General features: G+C 38.7%; 1 protein-coding gene across 2 annotated transcripts; it reads right to left on the reverse strand.

Moving 5' to 3' along the window:
- Nucleotides 1-27,867, reverse strand: pkig (protein kinase (cAMP-dependent, catalytic) inhibitor gamma). 2 transcript variants are annotated; one of them, XM_082144316.1, is made up of 3 exons: nt 27,463-27,867; nt 2,242-2,420; nt 1-793 (listed from the first exon to the last, which is right to left on the reverse strand). In XM_082144316.1, exons 2-3 carry the CDS (start codon nt 2,390-2,392, stop codon nt 711-713), a joined length of 234 nt encoding a protein of 77 aa, XP_082000442.1. In that variant the 5' UTR covers nt 2,393-2,420; nt 27,463-27,867; the 3' UTR covers nt 1-710. The 2 variants fall into 2 exon arrangements, with proteins under 2 accessions (XP_082000442.1, XP_082000443.1); XM_082144317.1 differs by lacking the exon at nt 27,463-27,867 and adding an exon at nt 19,189-19,738.
- Between the last annotated feature and the right edge of the window lie 13 nt (nt 27,868-27,880).

Here is a 27,880-nt window from a genome sequence, read left to right on the forward strand (position 1 = left end):
TAATGTCATTCCTGTTTATTTTGAGGTACTTCCATTTATAGTCACTATATAAATGCAATGTGTTTCAACAAGTGTTTCTTTAGAGTTTGACAAAAACCACAAAACAGTGTCAGGAGCAGAAAGCAGTAAACTTAAGATACTACATAAATATTGTTAATTATGTTACATTTGTGTTACAGTATGTAATGAAGTATAGAAACAAATCTCTTCAGACCTCAGGCAATATCTGAGAATTCTGTTCTATAATCAGACCTCCTTCAACTGTAGTGGTCATTGTTTTAAAAAAAGAGAATTAAAATTGAGCCATCCATGTCAGGCAGTAACAAAAAGGCTACATTTGGTACTTTATAGTATACAGTAGCTCAACAAGAGATTGAACTATTTAGTTTAAGTTTAGGTTGGAACAATATCAAAAAGCCTGTGCTTCTGTTCAACCTCTGTAAGAAAAAAACAACTTTCCCCTCACTCAGCGCTGTGAATGAACACAGTCCTTAACAGATTCGTCCCATTTAGTGGTGTTTGCAAAGGCAGTGTCTTCTCCATCTGTCTCTTAGGCACTCAACAGCATGCAACGGGTGGACGTCCACCTTAATGGCAGTCTATGAGAGGAACTCTTCACTGTTGCCTGATGAGCAAAGATGAGGAGAATTTTGATGAGAAAAGGAGAGAACTCCTCAGCTTTTCTCTCTCCTCCGGGTCATTCTTGATATTTATGACGGTCCCTCTTTCCCCTGATTGTCCTGGCTCCCGGAGGCCTCTGCATCAGGGGCTGGAGATCCAGAAGCATCTACCTCTACAAGACACAGATATGACAAAACGTACTGCCACAATATTACATGTGCACACCCCCAGCTACACATTTTTGACAGGGTCCTCATGGTCATGGGAAAGACTCAGGTTTATTTCAGAGATAAAATGGTGCCAAGAATGTGAACTAAGGAAACTGGGTCAAATAGAGACAGATGCGGCTCTTATTTCAGTAGGAAAGAGTTGAAAAGTTCCCATGTGAATAGGAAACGGTCAAGGAAGCAGTTATTGTTGAGAGGGCAGATAATAAATCTTTGTCAATGGTGACAGCCTCCATTCAACCTCACCAAACCTATTTGTGTTTAATCTGGGCACTGTGACCTCACAGAGTCGTGTCCTGGATAAAGTAAGGGACATTTTGAAAGAAAAGGCCAGTGAAAGTCTTGTTCACATCCTCTTTTGTAAACTACACTTGTAATGTGTTCATGTATCACAGTCTTATCGAATTCACAAAGCAAGTCATTACAGGGGCCATACGGTTGCAGTGTTGCATAATAAAAATGACCGAATAGACCACTGGCAGTCAAGAGACATTATCAGTTCTTTTATCACATGAGCAGCACTAGTTGTGCAGAATTACTAATATGAATTACTGTCAGAATATATTTTTAAAAAGTGCCGTGTTAAAAGTTTTAAGTATGGCTTAGCTTTCATAGCATCATAACCACTTTATAGTTATACTTGTTTTCATGACACATTTCAGTATAAAACTCTATACATGATCGAAAAGAGGACCAATGACAACTCTTCATGCAAATAAATGCAAGACAGATGATATGTACAGATGATAGATTTAAATGGTGAACATTCTAACAAAAAAAAGTCTGAAATTATTAAAGGGATACTCCACCGAAAAATGAAAATTCTGTCATCATATACTCACCCTCATGTTGTTTCAAACCTGTCTGAATTTCTCTCTTCTGCTGAACAGAAAGGAAGATATCTAGAAGAATGTCAGTAACCAGACAGTTTTTGATACCATTGACTTCCATAGTAGGAAAAAAAATATACTATGGAAGTCAATGGGACCAGAAACTGTCTGGTTACTCACATTCTTCTAGATATCTTCCTTTCTGTTCAGCAAAAGAAAGAAATTCATACAGGTTTGAAACAACATGAGGGTGAGTATATGATGACAGAATTTTCATTTTTCGGTGGAGTATCCCTTTAACAAAAAGTTTGAAATGGAGAATTGTGGAGAAGAAAAAGAAGAGGAAGGAGGATACAGAGGAGTTGTTGGAGGAAGAGGAGGAGAAGATGACGACGACGAAAAAGGGAAAAGATGGAGGAAAGGGAAGGAAAAAGATGGAAAAGGAGGAAGAGACTAAGAAGATGATTGTGAAAAAGTAAGGAGGAGGAGGAGGACAACTCTAAAGGAAAAGGAGAAATGTCAATACTGGCAAGATGAACTGCAAAGCTCTGTGTGTGACGTACCTGCAGCTTTCAGGTCCATCTGAGCCATGTCTTTGGTTAGTTCACTGGTCCCCACCACTGCTGTCTCTCCTTTAATGTCTGGCACTGCGTTCCTGCGACCTGTACGATCACAGTTTATGAACTCTGAATATGACGCCTCAACGTCCATCATCTGCTCACAAACTGCCCTCTCATTACACCTAAAAGAAACAAAAGACAGACAAAAATGTACAACATTTATGGTCCAGAAAGAAAGAAATCAACCAACAGTTTGACTAAAAAACTCTTTTGAAGAACTCCATTTAATGAGCTCTGAAAAGAAATCCTGACAGAGAAAAGCTGTGAATCTCCCAGTTCAGTAATGCCCATGACAGAACACTCCATCTGATGAATTGGAGTAATTATTACTTCAGGGGCTCTATTTCAACGCTAAAGTTAATAGATTCAGCCACTGAACTCATTTCACGGCCTAATTATATAAGAGAGCTAAAAGCATTCATCCAACCCTGGACGCATTCGTCATTCTTTTCATGCTTGTTTACACTCCGAGTTTCTTGCGAGTATCAGTGCTAGCTTGCAAATGGAGCCTTATTGGCACGCAAACAAGAGATAAAACCCAAAGCGATCGATTAGACACTTTTTGGAGCTCATCAAAAAGCTTTCAGAAGGAGAGTCATGGGTGGGCATTATGCTGAGAGAGGAATCCTCCCGGAGAATGCATCCAAAAACACATTAGCTACTCACTAAGTTTCTTCTAAGTCAACATGAAATAAAAAAAAATACCCCATTTACTTTTTAACCAATGCTGCTGATAACGTCTCAAAAGTAACACTCACGTTACCTCTTAAGGTGCTACTCAAAAATAGTCTTTCATCAAATCACATCAATTCATTTCATCTCTGAAATGTCTTTCCTTTTTTGGCTGAGATCGCCAACCACTTGCCATTTAGAGACAACATTTCAAGACCCAATCAACCCATAAAATACATTTCTGTCCTTGATTTTCATCTTAATCGCATATCCTGTTTCACTCAAAGATGAGTCACATTGGGCTGCAAATACTACTGTTGACTTTATGCAATTAATGACTCTAAATGCCACTCTGAATTTGTACAGCTGGTCTGTCTGAAGAGATGGGATAACAGAAGAAGGAATATTCCAGAGGAATGTGAGAGGGCGAGGGAAAGACGACAAATACAAATAAATGCGATGCTATGTGTTGGAAGCAGAGGGGGAGGTGTGACGTGTGAGGGAGCAACAGCCAGAGAAAATTACAGGGTATAAATCTTTGTGCTGGTCTTCACTGCTCATCCCTCCTTCCCTTGAATCACCTCTCTCCGTCCCTGTATTTCTCTTTTCATCCTTCAACCCTCCTCTTTTTTCTTTCTTTTTATAGTTCTCTCTTCCTTTCTATTTTTCTCAAATGCTCCAGTAGTGCTGAGCAAATCAGGGGTGTAGGAACAGTCTGAAAAGTGGGAGGGACTTTAACTTGAAAAGTAATGATTATATCCTCAAATATGGGGAGCTGAACAGAGATTTCTGCAAAGAGCAAAGGATGCCCATGTCAGAATGTGTTGCAACAGAACAGAAGTTAACTTTTGGACACAAGTTTTGTGGAACAAATGGGTCAAAGTTCGGCTGGTTCAGTTCAGTCAGCCCCTGCTAGATGATGAAACCACACTATCTATTGATGGTCATTTAAAGTAGCCATGTATTATTTAGCATAAACTCTACTACCCTAAGGACATCAGCAATGTTCAAGGAAGCTCCACATGGTTATGGTTTACATAATTTAGCATCACAATGAAGAGGATCTGCAGTGTTTTCCTGAACTGTTTGCCACCATATCACAGTCTGTGCACATTCAACACTGGCCAATGTGTGTTTTAGGAGGCTGAGTCATCTCACATAACGTCTGCCAGCACCAGCATGTCAGTTACCTGATACTCCCAACCTCATTTTCGGCCAGGACCTTGAGAAGTGTGAGCCAATTTCACTTTCATGCAAACTTTGCTGGCGTGTTCTCCAAATATCAACCTGTTTATGCAGCATCTATAATTACAAGCACTCACATGTCCTAGGTAACGCAGGCAGATTTGTATTGGTGTGACCCAAGTCAGCAAAGGTCAGGCTGGGGTCACAGCAGCTGAAGAAGAATTTGGAACAGTGGCCTGCAGAGAGCCCGACTCCCCAGTGAAGAGACAAACTAAAGAAAGTGTCACACGAAGTGCATGAGGCTTTAAAAGAAAATCTTCCCCAACAAAACACAAGCTGTGCTCTATTGAAAAGTGCACATAATAATGTATTTTCACAAAAGGTTGATGTAACACCCCAAGCTGATGTCTGACAACAGTAAAATTGCTGTGCTACTGGGACACCAAACTCAATTGCAAAAGTAGGCCTATATTGGCACTTTTCCACTGCATGGTACGGCTCGGTTCGGCTCGGTACGGTTCGACTCGGCACGGAACGGTTCGGCTCGCTTCGCTTTTCCACTGCGTGGTACGACTCGGCTCGGTACGGCACAGTTCGGTTCGCTTTAGCTCGGTTGCTTTTCCACTGCAGTTAGTACGCTTCAAAGTGGGTGTGACTGACCGTTATAGTTGCCGTCTCTACTGCCATGACATCATCATATTAAATGCGAATTTTTCATTCCGTGTTTCCCCATCCACTCCTCGGCAACCAACGAGAGGAAGTATTTTGAAGCAAATACTTTTAAAACAGGCGCTACAGCGTTGGCTGTTGTCTACTGGCTATTTAAATCTAGCGGGTTTAGTGTCTCGTGTCGTAAATACAATGACGCTGGTAGTGATGATTCTGTCTGACCAATCAGTGATCTGCAGTGTTTTCACGTCACATTTTAGTATCGGTACGGTACGCTTGGAACCTCAACAGAGGTGGTACCATTTAAAGCGAACCGAAGCGAGCAGTACCGTACCGTACCATGCAGTGGAAATGCGTCATAAGTGAGCCGTACTGAACCGAGCCGTACCGTACCATGCAGTGGAAAAGCGCCAAAGCGTGCCGTACTGAACCGAACCGTACCGTACCATGCAGTGGAAAAGCGCCATATGAAAAAAAGTATCAAGGTTTCCACAAAAATATGAAGCAACGTAACTGTTTTCAACATTGATAAGAAATGTTTTTAAGCACTAAATCTGCATTTCTGAAGGATCATGTGACACTGAAGACTGAAAATATATTAACATAGGAAACAGTTACTTTAAATCGTAATAAAATAATTTAAAGAATTACTGTTTTTACAGTGTTTTGTGATAAATAAATAAAAAAGTGCGTTTGAATGGTGTATAGATATACATTTATTTTTTCATTTAGTTATAATTATTTTTCATAGTATAGTTAGAATGTATCTGATACCAAGTGCCCAATATATAGTGTTCCAGCCTGGAAATCCGTATGTAAAAGTTTCTATATTTAGTGAGTTTATCTGGCAACAGGGGGCTGTTGCTTTGCTTGTCTCAAATGTACAGTGTTCAGTTACTTTCCATTTACTCTCCCAAATTTCATTACAATAAAGTGACACTACGGCTCACTAAAGGTAATTTGATATATTTTCCCTTGCATGTGACCCAGCTTACTGAACCAAATCTTTTATATGCAGATGGACAAGAGGGAAAAAAACGGGAGTCAACTGCGGCTAGGCAGCGTCAGAGGACAAACGATGCAGGTGTGTGCACAAATCCCTGAATAATCACAAAAACACCTCACATACCAGAGGGAAAACGGCTCAGCTCACCCTTAGCCTGCAGTCCTTATGGGATCAAGAACGACAGGCTTACAAAACACCAACTTGAGAACTGACATGTTTATCATTTACATGAGTTCTGCGTCGCCAGCAGGCCTAAACAAATGACAAATTCATGTTTAACCTTTATTTAAATTAAGTATAACATCATCATCATCATCATCATCATTATCAACAACAACCACAGAAAAGCAGTGAAAGAGAGAGTCACGCTTTCACTCTCACTAGATGTTTGGATATGTCCACTGTCTAAAACAGTCTGCACAGCCCACTGAGTACATAAACTCATTGCTCAGTTCCATATTTGGACAAATCATGAGATATTAGGATCATGAGAATGAAATCCAGCCACTCAGTCTGCCAGCTAGATCTTCACTCAAAATCATAGTCGATCATTGGTCGACTGACATTAGGAGCACATTTTTCATACTTCCAAGCACTACTCCTGTATGTGGACAAGTCCAATTATAACAGAAATAATTTACATAGGCTGCATATTTTACTGTACCTTTAAGACTTGTATATATAATTATAAAGCTCAGAGGGAGAGGAAAAGTATCAAATAATACTTGAAAGAGTAACAAATGTGGACTTCAGTGAAAATATGTACATTTCACCACTGACAGCAATTCTCTAAAGTTCACTGGTCTTTCAGAAATGATGTCACTTTCCTCAGTTAATGAAGCCTGCGTCACACCGCTGGGTTCCTTCCTAGAAACTCCATAAATGGCCCTTTGGCAAAATTATCCGTCTTAATTATCAACATTACGGCTGTGATGGAAAGACGTTCTAGACCACAAATAGCACAATTCACAAACCTCAGGAGGGAACGACACTTCCATGAAAAGCAAAGTGTTCAGACAGACTCAGGAATGCACTCTCAAAGGGAAATAAAATGACTCTGAGGTTAATATCATTACATCGGACCACAAGCAAATACATTTTATGGACAAATATGTCCATCTCCCATATTCATGTGGCTTTCAAGTGTAGAAACCAACAGGAATACTTAGCGAGTCTCCAGTGCTCTCTAGTCCATCAAACTAGAACACAGGGTGCGTCAATATATGCCTAAGCAATTACATGGATGGTTTAAATACTTTTTGCTCATAACTGCTTGACTTCGTCCATCAGTCCCTGGCTTGAAAGTGCATGCGGCCACTCTCAGCAGACTGTTGACTTTATTCAGTCAATAAAGAGCCATGTAGGCCGGAACTGGACAACGAAGATGGGACCCTTGAGACAAGAAACTTACTCCTCAAAAGGCAGGGGATGAATCGTATATGCAAGAGACTTCGCATTTACACTGCAGGTCTTAATGCCCAATTCCAATTTGTTAACTATATCCGATTTTTTTGATGACCAGCTTCTTTTAAAAGTGACCCATATCCGATATCTGCATTTACACTACACTTAGCAAAACAACCCAAGGTAGAGGTACTGATCTGGAAAAGTTTAGGCCGGAAAGGAAGTAAAAACAACGCGATTTGCAATGGAAGCAGACAAAATGATAATACAAGCTTTTGCTTTTCTCACCATCTTTAAAGTTCAGCAAACAGTGGTCTCCTAAGGCGGAGAAAAAAAAAAGAAAAAAAGAAAAAGAAAAATGCCCTTGTTGCAGCCTGAGTGAATGTAGCAATGATCACTGCTGTAATCACTGCGGTTGGTACGTCATTCGTCACCATCACTTTTTCAATGACGTACGACTTTAATTAACAGGGGAATATTCGATCTGTCCGCTTACATGGCAGATGCAAAAGCACGCATCCGATTCATTCATTAGATTTATTTCCACTTATGAATGAGGCCTAAACTGATCTGAGAATATCGGAATCCATGTGCTTTTTTCCTGCTTACACATTCGTGGGTCATATCTGAATTTTTGCCACATGGGAGGGAATAATAAATAAATAAAAAATTGTGGAATTGGGTCACTTGAACCATGTAATGTAAATTTGACCTTCAATCAAGTTCACTCTAGACACTTGATCTCTACCCAGATCACCTCTGGACTGAAAGGCCGCAAACTAATCTCATTAAACCTGCTGTAACATGAGCATGTCAATCACGGATGGAAAAGTTTCTTTGTTCTCTGTGTCACCGTAATGCTCGAATCATATAACGGCACAGTACAGCAGTGGGAGCCCATTATTGGAGCCATGAATACAGTGTGAAATCGGCACACCTGCAAATCAAATAGGTTTCATTTAGTCCTACATCCCTGCTGCTGTCAACCTAATGAATGGGGGATATTCTGAACAGAGTGCAACGGGAGCTCTTACTGATATTATCAACAAAGGCCAGAGCACCCAGCGGAGGATACAAGCCTACTGCTACAATTCTACATGGGACCTCTGTACCTCAGAGTAATAGCCTAAACGTCATATCTGGTGGTGGCAGCAGTATGCTCTTACAAACAGTGAATTTAATTAATTAAATTAACATTTCCTGAGGGAATAAACCTGCATTTTAAAAAAATACAGCTGAATCTGCCAATAACTTCCAACTTCAACTTTATTTATGTCCCCCAGGGGGCAATTAGTTTTACAGCAAGGCATACAGACAGACAACCATTAATAAACATAAAATGTAAAGACAATAGACTGACCGTGAGTAAACTCCTGACCCTACTAACCACCTCCATTGCCTAAGTTTAGAAGGGAAATGGCTGTGGGAATAAATTAGTATCTATTGCTCTTAACTAGAGGAAATCTAAACCGCAAAGCTGGAGGGTAGGGTTCTCAAACTCAGAGTAAAGGGGATGGGCATTAACTGATAGATTTAGCTTTCAGTAAAATAGACAAAAATCACAATCACATTTTGATTATAGATGAACAAACAAATGAATAAATGAACAAATGATTCAACAAATGTTCATTGTGATTAAGAGTGTTGAACCCTACATTTTGATTTTGGACAAACAAATTAATGAACGAATGATTAGTCTTTGTGTCCGTATCTTTTGGCTCGAGTAGGGTTCAATAATTATCAATTTTAAGTAAGTTTGTCAAATAACAGTTCAGACGCTTTTGACATGTTGCACTCATTCTCTCCTTATGTGGTGATCCTTTAGGATCGCAACAAAAACCAATAAACAAATAAAAGCACAAAATAAATAAATAAATAAATAATTGACTGAATAAACCAATGATTGAACAAACTAAAAAACATTGTTTTACAAAATAAACCAACAAATTAATAGATGAACTATAGTATAATATATTACTGAATGAACAAATAAACAAACAAACAAACAACTGAACAAACCAATTATCAAACAAAATTAGATAAAGTTATCCATTTCAAAAGCCATTTTTTGCACCCTGTTCAAATCACAAACCACCAGAAGACACAAGCTGTGTCTGAAACCGCTCACTCATTCACTAATCCCTACATAGTGAATGGCAGTTGAGTGCACTACATCAGCAAAGAGTGAACGAAAATGAGTGAGCGAATTCGGACGCTGACATAATTATCACGCGCCAGAGAGCTCGGACAATTTCGTCATAAACATTACTTACCCATCTTTGATATTTTTGGCTGAATGAATTGTATGTATGTATTTTTCACGTTTATTGCGTTATTTGATTTAAAAAAAAGACTTGCTTGTCATATTTATTTACCTTTTACATTTATATGTGAAAATAAAAGAGAACAAAACCCTACACAACACATTTGTTTATTCAAATATAGATATAACGGTATATATAAATAAATAAATAAATAAATAAATAAATAAATACATACATACATACATGCATACATAAAACTGTCAAAAAAAAAAACCCTCCGTTATTTAAACATTACTTTCATTACTTTCGCGGGGTTTCCAGTCAGTCAAATGATTGTTAAGTGTCCTTCAAATGATTGTTTTCTATCTCGCGTGCGCCGTTGCCATGGTGACATTGTTGCCGTCCGTCATATTTATTTTTCATTCGCGCTCTATCGCCTTATCGTGTTGGATTGTGGGAAATAGTGTCTCAGCAAGTGTACATTGGATGTACACTCGAATTCAGAGAGGATTGTGGGTAAAAGTAGTGAACGAATGTAGGGAATTATGTCGTTCACTCAGAATTCGGACACCACTACAAAATGGCCGACACCCTAAATAGTGCACTATATAGTGGATAGGGAGCGATTTCAGACACAGCTACACACTCAATCTGTGATTGAAAAATGGCAACCAGACATATTGCTGCAAGCATTTGTTGGAGTACCGTATAACGGGAAAAAATGCCCAAGTAGAAACACCCAAATGGGACAAGCTTATACATAGAAATGACAACCTTCTTGTCTTATGTCCATTAGACAGACGTGCACACTCTGTAAAAGGGCTGAAATTATTGTAATCAGCAAAGGAATTTAAGATGGAGTCTGCTCTGCTGATAATATGTTTAAAGCTCCAGTTTTGGGCAAGAGAATGTTTATATAATATCTTCCAAGGAATAAAGTGAGCTTGAAAAATGTCCCATATTCTGTCTTTATCAGGGAAGAGTTTCTGGACACCACAGAGCTGCATCTAATCAAGTTGAATAGACTCCAGCCTGTCTAAAGAAGCAAGCACATTTAGCTGCTCTTGAGATAAGTGCACCAGCTCCAGCACTCCCCTTTTTATGATGAGCCACAGCTCAACTGAACGAACACACACTTTGTGTTCACATGACGTAAGTGACTGCTCAGTCCAAGAAGGGGAAAAACACCCTATTAGCCACCATTGCACAGGCATTGTTTTTTGTTTTTTGCCATTGGTTTCAACAACAATAAAAAAACAACTCACAATTCAAAGTTCGTTTGCTGTCGTCCTATGTATCCTTCCTCCTTTTGAAGGGCCTGGCTTTGTGTGTCCACAACTATTTTTCTCAAGCAACATCAAAAGAGCCATTGCCTGAATTTCCATGCTGGTATTACTCAGGACCAGGAACGGTCACCTTCTTCCACCGACCAAGCATTTTGTGCTATCATGACTTCTTAAATGCCGACTTTACGGTCCCCCAAGCACTTCAGCTGCACTTTCACAGCCTCTTATCAGCATACTGTAATATTTTCCCGGCACATGTTCAGCATCTCCAGGAAAAGGTTATGAGACCACCGCAACGGAACTTTGCTGATGCATTACACATTCTCACTGCACCTAAAATGTGAGGGATCTTTGATCACATTTTTACAAAAAAGTTACATTCAAATTGTCAAACAACTCTAAAGCAAAATAATGCTTATGAATGACAGAAGTCATCAAGCAAACAAACAGCAAACAGAAAAAGTAAAAATTAGCAAATCATTTTAGCTTAAATATATAAATATACTGTCTGCCAAATATTCAGACTTAAGGCCATTGCACACTGAGTCCGAAATTCGCATCCGAAATTGCCGCACACAAAAAAAAAAAAAAAAAAAAAAAAAAAAAAAAATCGACCTCACTTTGTCAATCACGCTTAGGGCTGTCAAAATTGCTCAAAAATGACGTTCGAATATTCCCTCTAAAAAACACACGAATATTCGAACTATTCGAACATCTGGTTGCGCATTTTTTCAATGACGCGCATTACGTCAATAACAGGACAAATTAATACAAAGAGACATACATAACTTGTATAGGTAGTTAATTTAAGTTTAAACATATTCGACAATGTATTACCAACACAAAACCAAGTAAATAAACTAATGGCCAAGACCGCAGACCTCAGTCTCGCTCACTCGCAGGCACTCTCTCTCTCTCGCGCCCTCGCGCTCACGCTCTCTCTGCTCATAACGGTTTAAATGAACAACAATAAGCACATGTTGTGTGCTGATCAAGAGTTTTGTGCAAGCAATTTAAGGTCGCGATTCTTGCCCCAAATATAGCAGGCTTCATTCAGTGATTGAAACAAATGTATTAACAATAATTGAAGTTTTACAGTATAGAACCGACATTGAACGCTCCGAGCGAGCTGTGGTAAACATGGAACTTTTCTGTTTAACTTTAAATAAAATGAGGCACACAATTCCGAGAAATGTGACAACAAAGAACTTTTACCCTGAGGTTCATAAAAAATTAAGTGCTATTAAAAAAGAAAAAGGCTACTTACATTATTGGTGCTTGTATTAAAAAAAGGAAAAACTGACTGCAATTTATTCCATTGTCTTTTAGTGCACTGTCAACTTTCAGCAGTGACGCTGTGCTAGACAGTGCGACTCGTGACCTGTCCCTCAAGTCTGGTTTATACTCGACGCGTCCGCACGAGCGCGAATCGCACCCTATCTTTTCAAAGAATAGTACAACGGCGAGCGCGTCGAGTATAAACGCCTCGTCCGTTTGGGGGAGGTGCGCGCGCAGTCTGCGGAGACTCGCGCTGTGGAGACAGGCGAAAGTATAAACAAGGCTTCAGGCAGCGCGCGCGCCCACTCGCAAAGCAGACAGCCGCGCCTCTGCTTCCGCGGGCGTGTTTTTCCATATTCGAAATTCACATTCGAATATTAATTTTCACGTTCGAATTTCTGTTTTTTAAAACTATTCGAATATATATTCGAATTTAGAATATTCGTTGACAGCCCTAATCACGCTTGCACACTGTCTACGAAACTTCCGTCCGTAATAAAAAAATTCGGATCGGGTTCGATTTTCTGCGTTTTTCGCATCCACAGCCAGTATTTTGAGAGGTTTTTTGACAATTCAGGGCGTACTCACACTAGCCAGTTTGAACCGTGCCCGAGTGCGTTTGACCACCAAAGCGCGGTTCGTTTGACTAGTGTGAGTGCTCCGAACCGTGCCCGGGCGCGGCTCGATTAGCCGGCCCTGGCCCGCTTGGAAGAGGTGGGCCCAGGGGCGCCACCATCAATTTTGGGCCCTATGAAAGAATATGAGGTTGGGCCCCCACCGCACCCATTCCGTTAATAAAATCGATCTCTGGGGCCCCCAAAAGTGCCTGGGCCCTTAGAATCGTCCTAACTTTCCCCCCCTTAGCGGCGCCCCTGGGTGGGCCAGAGCACGGTTCAGTTGGACTCGGGCGCGGTTCGCATGCAGTGTGAGCGCTAACCGTCCTGGACTCCATTGTGTTCAGTGAGAGCGCTGCTCTTCCTGTTTATCCCGAAACCGTCGCACCATAATGAAGTAAGCGTGCTCCGGCACGAATGCTGAAACCCTATGTGAGTGCAGGCCAGAGGGGTAGTGGGGAGGGGGGACAATCGTACTCGGGCCCGGTTCATGGCAACCGTGCCTAGTGTGAGTACACCCTCAGAGCCACCGTACAAAATCCAGAATGGCGTCTGACAAGTTGATACCTATTTTTTTACAGTCTATGGTTGATACCCGTTTATATACTGTCTGTGGTTGATACACTTCGTCTCGCAGCACAAAGTGCTGTATGAAAAACAAAAACGTGTGTGTGTGTGTGTGTGTGTGTGTGTGTGTGTGTGTGTGTGTGTGTGTGTGTGTGTGTGTGTGTGCCCATACCTTAGACAAACTGCCAGTGTCTGTTCAGGATCGATTGGTTCACGGAAATTGGTGGTCTTTTTAATATGTGGCTCCAGTATCGCTAGCAAAGCATCAAACTGTTCCACTGACATTCTGAGGTAAATTTTGAATCGCTCCTTGATAAGGAGGTGAAACTCTCCTTCCTCTCGGCGCAATCTCAGGATTGGATGGACCCAATATTTCCTCTTTCTTTTTCTCTTTTTAAGAAGAAAGAGGGCAACAAAATCATCCTCACTGCTTGACGAATCCACTTTGTATTTTTTGCGTTTTTTTCCGCAAAGGTTTAATAAATACGCATCGGACTCAGTGTGCAAGGTTTCTATGCGTGACGAATTTTAAGGCTGACGAACACGAAAAAACGCATACGAAAATTTCGGACTCAGTGTGCAATGGCCTTTATTCTCTCAAATAAGATCAACTCATAAAAATGACACACTATAATTGTAGGCTAATACAATTAGGAAAAATGTCACGTATAGTTTCAGTTTAGCCAAAGTCCCTTTAAGACAAGTCATTTCACTCGGCGGCCATCTTTGAAACTCCTCTCGGGCATACAAGTGCAGTTCCTATCTCTTTGAATGGGGAAACATCAAATTCTCAAACTGTTCGCCAAGCTTACGATTAAATTTCATATTTGAAATCACCAATGAAATCTGACAACAACTATTTGAGAGAATTCAAGGACCACAGGTGCTTAGGAGGCTATAGTTCTCGCCCTGGAGTGTCGGTCAGAACGCAGGACAGGAGGCAGGAATCAGTTTGAACACTTTACTGAACTTTCTTCGGCAGCACAGACATACATTAGACAGCAACGATGCCACACTTTCACATTACAGGTGCAGATTTGAATGTAGTAGTTGCCTTTTAGCTTATATTGATGGAAATGGTTGGTTTACACACATACACCCAAGTACAACAACTGTCTCATAAATTGTCTTTCTAAACGCTCGAATCGTGACAATTTATTTTTTATTTTTCAAGATGTACCAAGCTAATGCGTCTCAGAACACTGACTGTTTCTATAGAAACCGGAGCTTCTAATGGCAGCTGCAGTGACTCGATCGGCGATTGGCTTTTTTCTTTAGAAGGTGGGACTTATTGCACGTTTCACTTTCTACCATTAGTAAAACGAGTGCACCGTCTTTCTGTATATAATATAATAATTCTTTGGTTTAGCAAATCACACCACAGGACAAGTTATTTTGACTCAGTCATAACAGTTTGAATCGCATATGCAAATGTAAACATTTAACTTATTAAAGTTGAAAATATCTTGTGGAGGCATCACACCGCAGGACTGAACTAAACATGAACATGAAAGTAGTGCCACATTAACATCATAAAACTGAAAAACAGTAGGAGGTAAATTCCCCTTTCCCAACTCACAACCCTTCAAAATGTCTAATTTACTTCCTGTTGGGGTCTTGATTAGCAAAATTTTCAAGGATCCACAAGAGACTGATCATTTTGAAATGGATTTTGTAAGTCGATCCTCAAGACTCAATAAACTAGTGACTAATATATTTTTAGGGCAATATGTAGCCTACATTTTGTTCCCATTTTTGAATACACCCAATGAGATAATGACCTAAATATTTAAACTTAAATTTACACATTATTGATTTCGATACATTTCTGGGAATGTTCATTTAAAAAAAACTTTTTTAAACTGTTCTTTGCTGTCTAGCAAAATCAAAATGTAAGAGAAAAAAATTAATGTATACACCATGGCAAGTACCCATTTAATGCAAATATAAGAGATATATGGGTCTTCTTTAATTTTAAATTCTTTAAATTCTGTTTGCATATATCAGATGTCTAAATTCCCATAAGTGTCTATTTAATGCCAAACGCTGACAGATTGCATGTAAAACAAGATAGCTCTTAAATGTGTAATGGGCATATTGGCCATGGAGGTGGCATGAATACTGTGGAGAGAAAGAAGAGAGGCTGCCAGGCCTGCAGTCACAGTCATACTTGTGGATGAGACGGTGGTGTCACCCACACGTGACTCACTCTCATTCGTCTTCCTCTAATGCCTCAGGACGGCCGCCACTCCATCCATGAGGATTTTATAGAGGATCAAGACAAGAATTGCAAAGCTAATGCAGAAAGTTTGCGGTCAGGAAGTTTTTCCTCATGTCATCGAGACCCTTTCAGCTCCCTGGGGTGCTGAGCGAAGGGCTGCTACTTTACAAGCGAGAGATTTTCAAAGCCACTAAGAAGCAATTAACTGAAGATTTGGAAGCGATAGCCGTATCGAGATTAAAGCCATTTTCCTCGCACTGATGTCGGGAGGCTTTTAGCTCACAAGGCCCTTTAACAGAGCGAGTATTTGGTGTTTTTTCATGAAACAAAGTGTTAGCATTTAAAAAGGCTCGGGGAGATGAAGGTGTGAAACCGTCGCCTCTTTACTAATGCAGGAGTTGATGGGCTTCATTTCCCTGTGTGGCCTATCAGCCCTTTTGATATCAGAGCAAATATTAAATCATAATGAGGATACTGCAGAGAGGCCGAGTCAAATGTTACAGCAGTTTGAGACAGCTGAACTTTAGAGCCGACACACAAAGACACAAATCCTTCTTTAATAATTGCACAGCACCCACATCCAACACGGTCACAACAATATTTGCCTAGCACAGGTGGACGCCTGGATGTATTTGCCTCATTATTTGAAAGAAACACACCAACCACGGCAGCTGACGCAGGCTTCATGAAGATAAAGGATAAAAAGCTTGTGGTGTTTGTCTTCCTACCTACTTCATATTCAATTAATGTCTATAACAAGCAGGAATAAAAAGTAACAACTCAAACTCATCTGACAATGCAGGTTAAAAAGTCGATAGTCATTTTCCATAATGAAACCACAGAAGAAGAGTTACTTAAAAGTTCTGAGGGCAGAAAGGAAAAGGTCTCAATTAAGCAATGATTTTCCTGTCTGCTAAAGGGTTTCCTTTTAGACCACTTTAAAGGAAGTAAAACTCATGTGTCAATGAAAGATGGCATATGTTTTCCACCGTTATGATGATATGCACACGCACGTGATGCAGTTTGCGGCCAGCCGTCAGTCAATCTCCCAGCCAGAAAATGAGCAGTGAGAAAATGGTTTGTTAAGAGAGAGAGTTCAAATCTCCTTCTGACCCAAACAGTATCAGATGTCTGAATCAATCCGCTGTTTGTTTGGAGGCATAACTACCACTTATTGTTTTTATGCGGCTTTCCCTATGAATCACACATTAGACTATGACAACAGTGACTGAAGGGAGGAATCTTTGCTGAGTCATGAACAGGTGTGGTTCTGTTCATATGAAAACAGTGGGAGTTTATTTGACTGGAAATGTTGGAGAAGGATTCAAATCTTAAATCCCAAGAATTCTTTCATTATTTACTCATGTTCATGTCATTTCAATCTCTTTCTTCCATGGAACACAAATGGAGGAGAACTTTAGGGAATGTCAGGCTCCACAAATTGTGTGTGTGTGTGTGTGTGTGTGTGTGTGTGTGTGTGTGTGTGTGTGTGTGTGTGTGTGTGTGTGTGTGTGTGTGTGTGTGTGTGTGTGTGTGTGTGTGTGTGTGTGTGTGTGTGTGTGTGTGTGTGTGTGTGTGTGTGTGTGTGTGTGTGTGTGTGTGTGTGTGTGTGTGTGTGTGTGTGTGTGTGTGTGTGTGTGTGTGTGTGTGTGTGTGTGTGTGTGTGTGTGGGGGGGGGGGGATATAATATTTAATTCTATATTTAAATCTAATTCAATAGATTATAAAACTGCAATGAAAATACTGAAATTTAAGTGATTTATTTACTAATAATCAAGACATTTATGAAGTCAGTGATGCAAAACATCATTGGTTTTCATGCATCTCCTGACGAATCGTGATGTACCAAATTTGAACATACACGCATTTTCAGATTGCAAAAATAAGATTGTTAGTGTTGAAGTGTTACTGCGCTACTGTTAAGGGAAAGTAAAAAAAAAAACCTGTACAAGAGTAATGACTGTGAAATGGTCCCAGAACATCTGATGATTGGAGGTTTACAACACATATGCACATGAAAACTCTTTTCCTACAAACAGTCAAAAGGTCATACGCCTCCTGAAAATAATCACGCTGCTTTGAAAATGAATGGTTTGCACACAAATTACAGTACCTATCCAAACCAAATGCCACACACTGAAATATGCTCACCACCATCTGCACCCTGCTATTACAAAGAGCAGCATAGGGACAAACTGTAGAGAAACAACAAATCATCATATTTAACAATAACAAAGTTGTGGAAAAGAACAGTTCACACAAAAAATTATGTTCTGTCATTATTTACTCATCCATATGTCGTTTCAAACCCATATGACATTATTTTTACAATAAAATTCTCATAATAATTAAGACAAAATTAAAGAATTTTCACATAGGTTTTCCATACGGACCAGGGGCTTGTCAAACTCAAAAACAACAAAAACCTATAAAAGCACCATAAAAAGTCTTCTGAAGCCAATGGAAGCCTAGTTTGAGGAACAGACTGAAATATAAGTCACTGAAAATCCTCACTTCCACTGTAGCTCTGAAATAAATAGTTTGAAGACGAGTATGACGTCATGACGGTCACATTTAATTTGCAAGTTGCAGAAGTGGTTCTTAAGATAATCAGTATGAACATTTATTGTAGTGAAAACATCTATGAGAAAATATTCTACGACACACATAATATAGGCTATACATATAATTGGGAAAAACACATTCTGGAGTGGAATGACATGAGGGCGAATAAATAATGACAGAACGTTCATTTTTGGCTGAAATGTCCCTTTAAAGGGCAGGATATTGTCTCTTTGACAGGACCTCTGTACACACATCCAGCTCTGCTCTTGCATTAAACAACACATGGCCTTATAACAGGAAGCAGGTGGGACGTCTGTCCTTGTCGTTTATGTCCTTCTCCTGCACCCGAGGTCTTACCGCGAGAGAGATACACAGAACCAGAAACACTGAGCATCTGGTGTGCAGACAGACAAGAACAGAATACAGACATATTTATTAAGCTTAATGGGAAGGTTGACCCAAAAATGAAAATTCTGTCCTGATCCCAATTGACTTTAATAGCATGGACAAAAATGCTTCTTTTTGGAACAACATCAGAAGTAAATTATAACAGAATATTCATTTTTGGGTGAGCTGTTCCTTTAATATCCATCTATAGAACTCTGCACAGTTATTGAATGAGAACTATATGCATAACTTAACAGTTCTTGAATCCAGAGGTATTCGCTGAATGGTCAACCTCAGGTTTGTGTAGGTTTTGTCCTCATTGGCAGCCCGAACAACATAAAATGGACCCAGAAAACACCCTTTAAACTAGGTACCGGTAAATTGCAAAACTGTATTTGCATGCCCAACAAAACAAAACAAAAATAGTAGCAGATAAACTTAAACAAGTATGCACAAGAAACACTGAACATCCTTTTGTTAAAACATCTCTAGCAGAAATGCATATTATTCTATGATACTTTTATGACATGCAAGGGAGATCTTCCAGTCAGTGCTCACAGCCTCCAAACCCAGACAGCAATTAAAAAGAAATGTCCTGACCTGGACAAGCAAACGAAGCTGAACAGCTGTTAAGTCTTAAAGACCACCTGTCACTGTACGTTTCCTCTTTTTGCTGCCCTGTCTTTAACCCCTTCTCACTTCCAATTCCAAATACTTCAAGCTAACAACCATTATCCAAACTTAGTCACAGCACACAGCTTCAATTACTTACCAAACGCACTCTGAACGCTAATGACATGGTGCTACAAAGCTCTCCAAGGACCTGAATAAAGGCAGTTTTATTTTAGTCCACACGAGAAACGGAAAGCGGTGTCCTCTGATCCTAGGGTTTATGAGGGAGCCTCCTCTCATTCTCTCTCTTTCTGTCTGCCTCTATCTTTCTCCTTCCCGTCTCTCTCGCTCTCTCTCCGCAGCTAACGGATCCCACACAGCTGCAGCACGCCTCTCTCCCACAGATCAGGGAGGATGTGGGCGTAAAGTGATTTGATTTGCTCTGAATAGTGAAGAGAGGAAGACAGGCAAAACATATCCTGAGAGATGCTTTCAAATGTTGAATGACAGCTTGAATGAATCTGACCAACGGCTTTGGCCATAGTTGCATAAGTGCATTAAAAGCACACTGACCATGTTTACTTGCACATGAAAATTCAGATTAATTTCATAATTCGATTATATTTCAATGATGTAAGCGTGTTAACACTTTAACCTGATTACCATAACCTGATTAAGACGATATTCCTATCAGAACTGCCATGGCAGTTCTTGAGCCAAGTGAAATGCAAATTCCCATACTTAAAGGACAATTCCGGTATTTAACACTTCGAGTCTATTTTGTAGTTTGTTTTGGATGAACAAGAGTGGTGGACAATGAAATTTTGACAATGGTTCCTGTCTCGACTTTTTGACTATTTTAGAATTGCCCATGACCGCTTTAGAATGGGAGTCTATGGCCATGCACAAACATGCCCTTAAAACAACCCTTAACGTTCGTTTTCAAAACTGTGCAACTCACCGAGTGGTTAGTGGTGTTCGTTGATATTCCAAAACAAGTAGCGTAGCGAAATACAGTTTCTGTCGTGTTTTATTTGGCATTTTGTAAAATCCCATTGATTTCCGTTGGAGGACTCATTGCTCGTTGATATTACTGCGCTACCGGAGACGGAAAGGGGGCGGTTTACATTTGGTTGTAGTCTTTTAGGTCTTTTCGCTCGGTTCTCTGTCTCTCTAGCGTGAGAAGGCTAGCGTGAGCAGAGCAACGGAAGTTGCCGAAGAGCGGAAGTTTATACGCGGTTGTGAGTAGGGCTGGGTATCGATTCAGATGTTACAATTCGATTCGATTTCGATTCGCAAGCTCTAATTCGATTCGATTTCGATTCTCGATTCGATTTTTTCAATTTCGATTCTAAATTAATTTCGATTCGACTCACTCAATGAATATTAAATACAAATCCTATATTTATTAGAAAAAGAAAAGAAAAAAAAGTGAACAAGTTTTCAAGTGTTTAATTAATAAAAAGAAATTAAGAGCTACAAACCTGTATATTAAACTCTTTTTATTTTAGGTACACTTCGGTACATTAAAACAGAACCCAACTCTATATTTCAAATGCATACAATGAATAGACAGGATTTTGATGCAAGATGAAAAATTGATGCTGAAAATTGGACAAGTCAGAACAGTCGCATGTCTTGATCAAACAGGTTAACAATCCTCACATAAACCCACATATAAAAACGTTGCATATAATATAATATGTGCCCTTCCTGTCTAACAGCTAGGCCATACAGAAATTGAATAAAATTATCAAACAGTCTGTGTTGCATTAATTATAAATTATATATTGACTAATCAAAGTTACAAAAGTTCTTTATTCAAGAGCAGTGAGTGTTTTTCTCTGTTCTCTTTGTTCTTTGATTAAATTAAATGACAGAGATAATTAGTGGCTACAGTGTACTGTCCCTTTAAGACCAGCCGCTGTTGACAGAGACGCGGAACTCACACGCGGACTCATTCTCTCACGAGGCACAACTCTTCACGTTCGTCATAAGACTGCTCTTATGTTATAAAGATACTCGACAAAAATACATTTTGGCATAATTGTGTGTGTTCTTCGTTCAAGCGCGAAAGATAATTCTATTCTGTGCTGTCTTGTGCGCACGCACGATATCATCGCAAGTTTTTCTGTCACAGTCACGACAGCATTTTGGCAGCATTTTGGTCATATAGCCTAATTGCGTATAGGCTTGTCATAGCGATTGCGATATGATTAAACGTGCAGCACTAATTGAGGTTATTTTATGATTTAGATAAAACAACCATAAAATCTCACAGCATTCGCTATAAAATTTAGTTTGCAAGCCTATGAACAGTGGAGGAAAACTAATACATAAAGATGGAAAAAAATCGATTCTTGGCGTTTGAGAATCGATTTTGAATCGACCACATTTTAAAAAACGATTAATCGAAAAATCGATTTTTTTGCCCAGCCCTAGTTGTGAGGTATCTGAAAAAATTGTTCCACTATAGAAAAATAAACGGATTGAAATCATACATTGCGCCGATATATTTGTTTTTAATCATCAACGAACACCAGTGAGTTGAACAGTTTTGAAAATGAACGTTAAGGGTTGTTTTAAGGGCATGTTTGTGCATGGCCATAGACTCCCATTCTAAAGCGGTCATGGGCAAATCTAAAATAGTCAAAAAGTCGAGACAGGAACCATTGTCAAAATTTCTTTGTCCACCACTCTTGTTCATCCAAAACAAACTACAAAATTGACTCAAAGTGTTAAATACCGGAATTGTCCTTTAATACATAAATAAACAGATACATACAATTAATTGTCTTATTATTTATTATTAGGCTATTATTATCAGTGTCACAGTACCAAAATTTGAGTAGTCACAACCAATAAAATTACTAGTAAAATTCTACGGTTCTCAGTACCAGAGCAAAAACTGTTGAATTAAGTACTTTTTTTTTGTCATCCATTGGTTTTCAGTGACAATAATCAGAGTTTCTCATTCAATCGTGCATTCAAATACAGTTGTTAATCCAGAAACTTTGCAGTGTACTTAGCAGCATGAAAAACTTAACTTGTATTCAGATTGTGAATGGGTAATAAACAGAAAGCAAGAGAAAAGCCTCCCTTTATAATCACTAAGGCTGTCAATCTCTAAAGCACAAACTCACTGAATTCTGCACTCTCACAAAAACTTGTTATAATAATAAAAAAAAGCTGTCTTGATGTAAATTAAGATTCATTGTACAATTAGCCTATGTTCACACACTTTTTGGTTATAATGAAAGGATTCGCAGGAATGCAGCTCGCGTTGAACAAAAAAACAAAAACCTTATGCATTTTCAGCTGTGTTAAGCCCATTCTGACTAACAACTCTGATAAGCCATTGCATTTAGGCCTGACGCTTCTAAAAAAACTGACGCTTCTAAATGCAGAAATGCTGGTACTGTCAACTTAAAAAAAATAAAAATAATTTAAGTAGGCTACCGAAAGTACCGGTACGCTTGACAACCCTAATTATTATTAGGTGCATATTATTAATCATAATCATTTACAGGCTGTGCACAGAATGTGCATGTCCAAATAAAAGCATTATGATTGTTATAAAACACACTGAAGAAGATATTTGAGGAGACAGATTTTATACAAACATTAAAAAAAAACTGAATTAAAAAAACAGATGGGCAACAGCTTTATAAGGGTCTCTTGACCTACATTTTGCAATTCAATGTGCTCTTGTGATGCTGCTGTCATGGACATGAATAAGAATTGAGTTAAATTATTTCAATTTATTTTTACTAATCTGCACAGTAAAAGGCCAGAGCAAGCAGCATAAACAGTGAGAAAAGAATACGCATGTTATTTAATTTATTCAGATTATGCTGATTACATGTATACAGGGAACAGCTGTGAGGCATCTGTGACAAACTGTTTTTTTTTTTTCATGATAAAAGATAACAATAATAATCATGGTCTATATTCTAGGTTATCTAAAACTAAATCTATTAAAAACAGCAAAGCTGAAAAATCAGATAAAAGACTTAAAATGTTACTTTGGCAAATAACTAAAATAAAGCATTCAAATTATGGGAAATAAACTCAAACTGAAATAAAATTAATTAATTTTAATTATTTAAAAAAATGAAGAAAAAAAATTATTGCTGTCACTAACTATTATTTTGTTAATCAAGTAAGCGGTCGATTATTTTGACGATTAATTGGGTAATCAGATTGTTTTGTAATAAAAATAAGTGAACAATAGCCTTTAAAATTACTTAAAATACATACGAGACAATAATAATAAATTGTAAATAATAAATGATATGGTTTTATTGAACACCACTTAAAATTCGTGCAGCCTTATAAAATTGTCTAATAATGCGGTTAATGGATTAATGTCCTTGGAATGCACCACTTCCGGTATTTTGCCGGTTAATCAACAAGGTTAAATTGCGATCAAGGATTTTTTAAAATCGAATACTTAAATTACCTCTGTGAATCATGACAGCCCTAAAAAAAAAAAAAAAAGCCTTAAACGTACAGTATGGAATTTTTCGCCACTAGGGGTCGCTAACCTATTTACAATAACAAAGGCGTAGTTTGATGACGCAACATTTGCTAAGAATTATGGATCTTGTCGTCAACGTCAAGCCGACCGATCTTATCTATGGATCTAATAATGTTTATGGATGACTGAATACATCGATGCTTTTATCATGACTGTGATATGAAGCAGTTCGGGATTGCTAAGAGACAGCTATCAGCTCCACACGCGACGCGATATGGCCATTTCATTCTACTGAACTAACGTTACACGCGAGTGCAGAATTACTACTCACAGTCACAGGTCAGTTTATTAGACAAATTAAACTTGTGAGGTAACGCAGCGTTGTTTCACTTGGTCTAACATTACACTATAACACTAAACTGCATTTGAATGTGTTGAAATGTATGTGTTAGTTTGTCTGTATGAGACTAGCAGTAAGCTAGATCAACATTAGAATAACATACAGATCATATTCTAACATTTCATCATGTTGAGCTATATAACATTGATTAGTTTTATGTAAATGTTCTCACCTTTAATAAAGTACATGTAGAAGCGGTCGAAGTCTCGGACGTGGAGCTCTTGTTTATATACTGTCTATGGGAGCTCTAGGCATCTCGAAAACACCGCGCTGATATTGATTCTCGTTTTAGTTCTCCTTTTGTATCCAAAGTCTGCTTGCCATGGTCCATAATGTTTGAACGAAACAACAACAGCGTGCAAATAGACATTGCGAACTACCGTCAGTCGCTTTGGTTACTATCAGAGGGCTCTGGTTCATAGCTCTGGTTGCCATGGCAGTACGAGCGGAAACCAGGGACAACGCGGATATGACGCCATTGACAGCGACAAAACGGAAATAAAGAAACGGGACGTTTCTCGAATTAAATTACAAATTTCTCCTGGTTTGAAAGTTGTCGGAAACAGTCGGGATAATGTAAGTACACAACTAAAAAAAATATATAACATAGATATAGTGATTTTTGCTATTTTTAAAGCAAAAAAAGTTACATATTGTGGCTTTAATAAAACCTTTAGTATATAAATACTAAATTATTTCATGTGATGTATCAAGAGAACTGTGGATGGACAGTGAAAAAAAAAAGTTTCACATGAGAAAGCATCAACCCTGATTCATTCAGCGACAGCTGTGTCAATTCCTGAAATACAAATATTAAGTTGTATAAATTCATTGTTTTGATTCTATAAGTTTCATGTGCAATTAAAATTATAATCTGAACAGCTCTACCAGCAGGCTATAATTGAGTGGAGAATTGCCTCCCAGCAAAAATGTTATAATATCAACAGCCTTGTTGATGAGGCCCTCAAGACAATGTGGTACTACAATTCAATCAAAGCACTTGTGCACACCAAATTATTTCAGGGTAACACATAGGATTTTGTCAAGCTTAAACGTTTACATCGGTTTCAATTCAAAGCTACTCTGAGAGTATATACTACTATAGCCTCTGCTTTGAGCGGAGTAGTTTATATATTTAAATTCATGCATCAACAAAATGCGAGACAGTTAAGCAGCAAATTCACTAGGCCAACTAGAAAAACACCTATAAAAATAGAGAGGAAAACAAATTGAAACAAACACAACCACAAAAGCCATCAACGGATACCGTGGCATGATAATGGCTCAAGTACTGATGCGAAACTCTTGCCATAGCCTGACCGGGACGTGTCATGTAAATTAACTTTTCACTTAAAGCAAAGAGCCAGAGAGCACTTACCAAACCGATTTCTGCCAGCAGAGGATAATGCTTCTGCTACATCACAATGATAAATGATAATAGTCACAACACATCTTTGAGTACCACTACCTGCCATTTCATCAGCCTACTCTAGCTGAAGGAGCCAAGTGGATGATGACTTGCTCAAATAACATCTTTTGACTCAGAGGTCCAAAAAAGCAGTTGCTATAGTGAAGTTGTTGAGCCATAGATAGAAAGTAGGACAACCAAGCTCATGAGAGCAAAAGACACCAACGATTTCTTGGTTGTATAGTACAAACAGACAGTTGAAGTTACATATCATAAAGTTCATTACAGCACCAATCAATCTGTTCAATACAGCATAAAGTCCATTGCAGCATCAAATATTAACATTCACTCTACAGAATTAGTTTCAGACGAATTGTCCACCGGATACATTTACACAGCTCACATGACTATGAAAAATTAAAAGGCTGATGACAATGAACTGATTGTTCCACTTCAGATTGGTCATTCATTGTTGATGTGTGATTCATGAAAACTCCTCAGTGAATCAAGTTCAATATGTCTTTGAGTTCAAGGGACCCTCCTCCTGTTCTGGCAAGGGATCTCATAAATGTAGTGACCTGAACAACTGATTCCTCACAAGTGAAAGAGCTAAAAACTGACCATCTTGCATAATAAATACTCAGATCAAGGTAAACAGGTAATCCACATGCACACACATACACTAAAAGAGATTACATTCGATTTGTATAATGTCTGTGGCATATCTTCACGAGTGTGCTGCCAGAGCACTCCATCATAATAAAAATGTCCATATATGATTGAACTGCTGAAATGGCATGGCTGATCTCTTTGTTGTTACTACATTACTGCTGAACTCATGCAAAGTCCTCTTAAAGGGATAGCTCAACCAAAAATTTGCATTTTCAGTTTCAAACCATTCATAAGACTTTTGTTCATCTTCAAAACAAAATATATATTTTTAATATTCCCTCATTACTTTTGCACACAAGCACGATTTGTATAGACACTGTAAAAGAAATCCATATGAATCAAGAGGTTTAATCCTTCTGAAAAGGCATGAATGCTTTATATAAAGACTATTATTCTCATGTAAACAGTGATCAATGCACATAAATATACATCAAATATGGTAAAAGGAAGCTCAAACACACTTGCTTGATACACATGAAAATTTCCGTTGGTTGGACTTTCAATGTACAGATAAAATAATGAGAGAATAATAAAAATAGCTTAATTTGTGTTCTGAAGATGAACGAAAGTCTCTCTCGAAACAATAAGAGTTGAACAGAGTGTTTAGATCCAACTTGCCTCAACACACCTGGCTGGAAGTTTCTAGTATGCCTAGTGAGACCTTGATTAGCTGGTTCAGGTGTGTTTAATTGGGGTTAGAGCTAAACTTTGCATGACAGTGGTGGCCCTCCAGGAGCAGAATTGGACACCCCTGAACTAACCTTTAACATATGCATGTGTTCCTCCTATGAGCCATGACAACACTTCCTCTTCTTGAAAGTATGATAGTATATAAAGGCTTTTGCAAAAAAAAAAAAAAAAATGCAACTGGTTTTGCATAAGAAGTTACAAATATAAATTCTGTCATCACTCACTAACCTTTCTGTTGTCAGACAGACTGCCTTTCATTATGTGGAAAAGTCACTGGAAGAGAGGTTGTCAATCCTTTAAAAACTGCCCAAAATCTCCTTTCGTTGTACACACAAGACAGTCATACAGAGTTGGAACAACATGATGGAAGGTCAATTTGAATTTTAAGGTGACCTGTCCCTTTAAGCTCACTGAATATTGGCAAATTTTGTCAAGAACACTTGAGAAACGCTACTGGAAAACAAATGGCCAAGTAAAGAAAAAAAGAACCCAGACCATTTTATAAAACCAATATCAACTATACATTTGGACGGAGGAGCTTTTCAATTTCTTTTAAATATTTTGTCAACTTATGAATGTTAGATTTAAGCAAAATAAGTCCTTATATTACGACTCCTCCATCCTTTTACAAATAGGGGTCACAAATGGCAGCAAAACGGCTATTTAACCACAATCTTATTGCACATGTTTAGCATAATCCATCAAGAAAGTAATGCGTCAATGCGTTTTGTTACATTTGCAACGCCTGTTGTTTCACTACCGAAACTATGTCGGCTGCACTAACCTTGATCCGCTTCACTTTCTTCCACTTGTTACTACGACATTCACTCTTTGTCGGGATTCCCCTTCATTTCCAAACGCTCTTCCCTCATTCCACACAGATTCAATGGATTTCTATTGATCTATTCCGCGATTCCAAGTCAAATCCAACTCTCCTCTGACAGTCTATTGAGCACAATGAGGAGCAAGAGGGATAAGGCTTTAAACAGCTGTTTCCAAAATGGAGTGGATCCCACAGCCAATCACACTCCGTGTGCTCTCTTACCAACAGCACTTCTCTTGTTCACGACTTCACGCGGAGCTGCTTGCATGGTCAAATTGTTCGCTGAACAGTGACTTTCAATAATTTGCATTTTGAAAATGTTTGGAGAGATTTAGCCAAGTTTCCAAGCTTGGAGCAGGCGACTACGAGTGTTGAATAC

Source organism: Leuciscus leuciscus (genome assembly GCF_965113295.1).
Source record: "Leuciscus leuciscus genome assembly, chromosome: 18".
Lineage (NCBI taxonomy): Eukaryota > Metazoa > Chordata > Actinopteri > Cypriniformes > Leuciscidae > Leuciscus > Leuciscus leuciscus.

Bases quoted from the DNA above. Each gene is read 5' to 3' on its own strand.
- pkig (XM_082144316.1), bottom strand. From the start codon at position 2,392: ATGATGGACGTTGAGGCGTCATATTCAGAGTTCATAAACTGTGATCGT. The intron at 794-2,241 runs GTACGTCACACA...TGTGTCTTGTAG, and splicing joins GATGGACCTGAAAGCTGCAG to AGGTAGATGCTTCTGGATCT.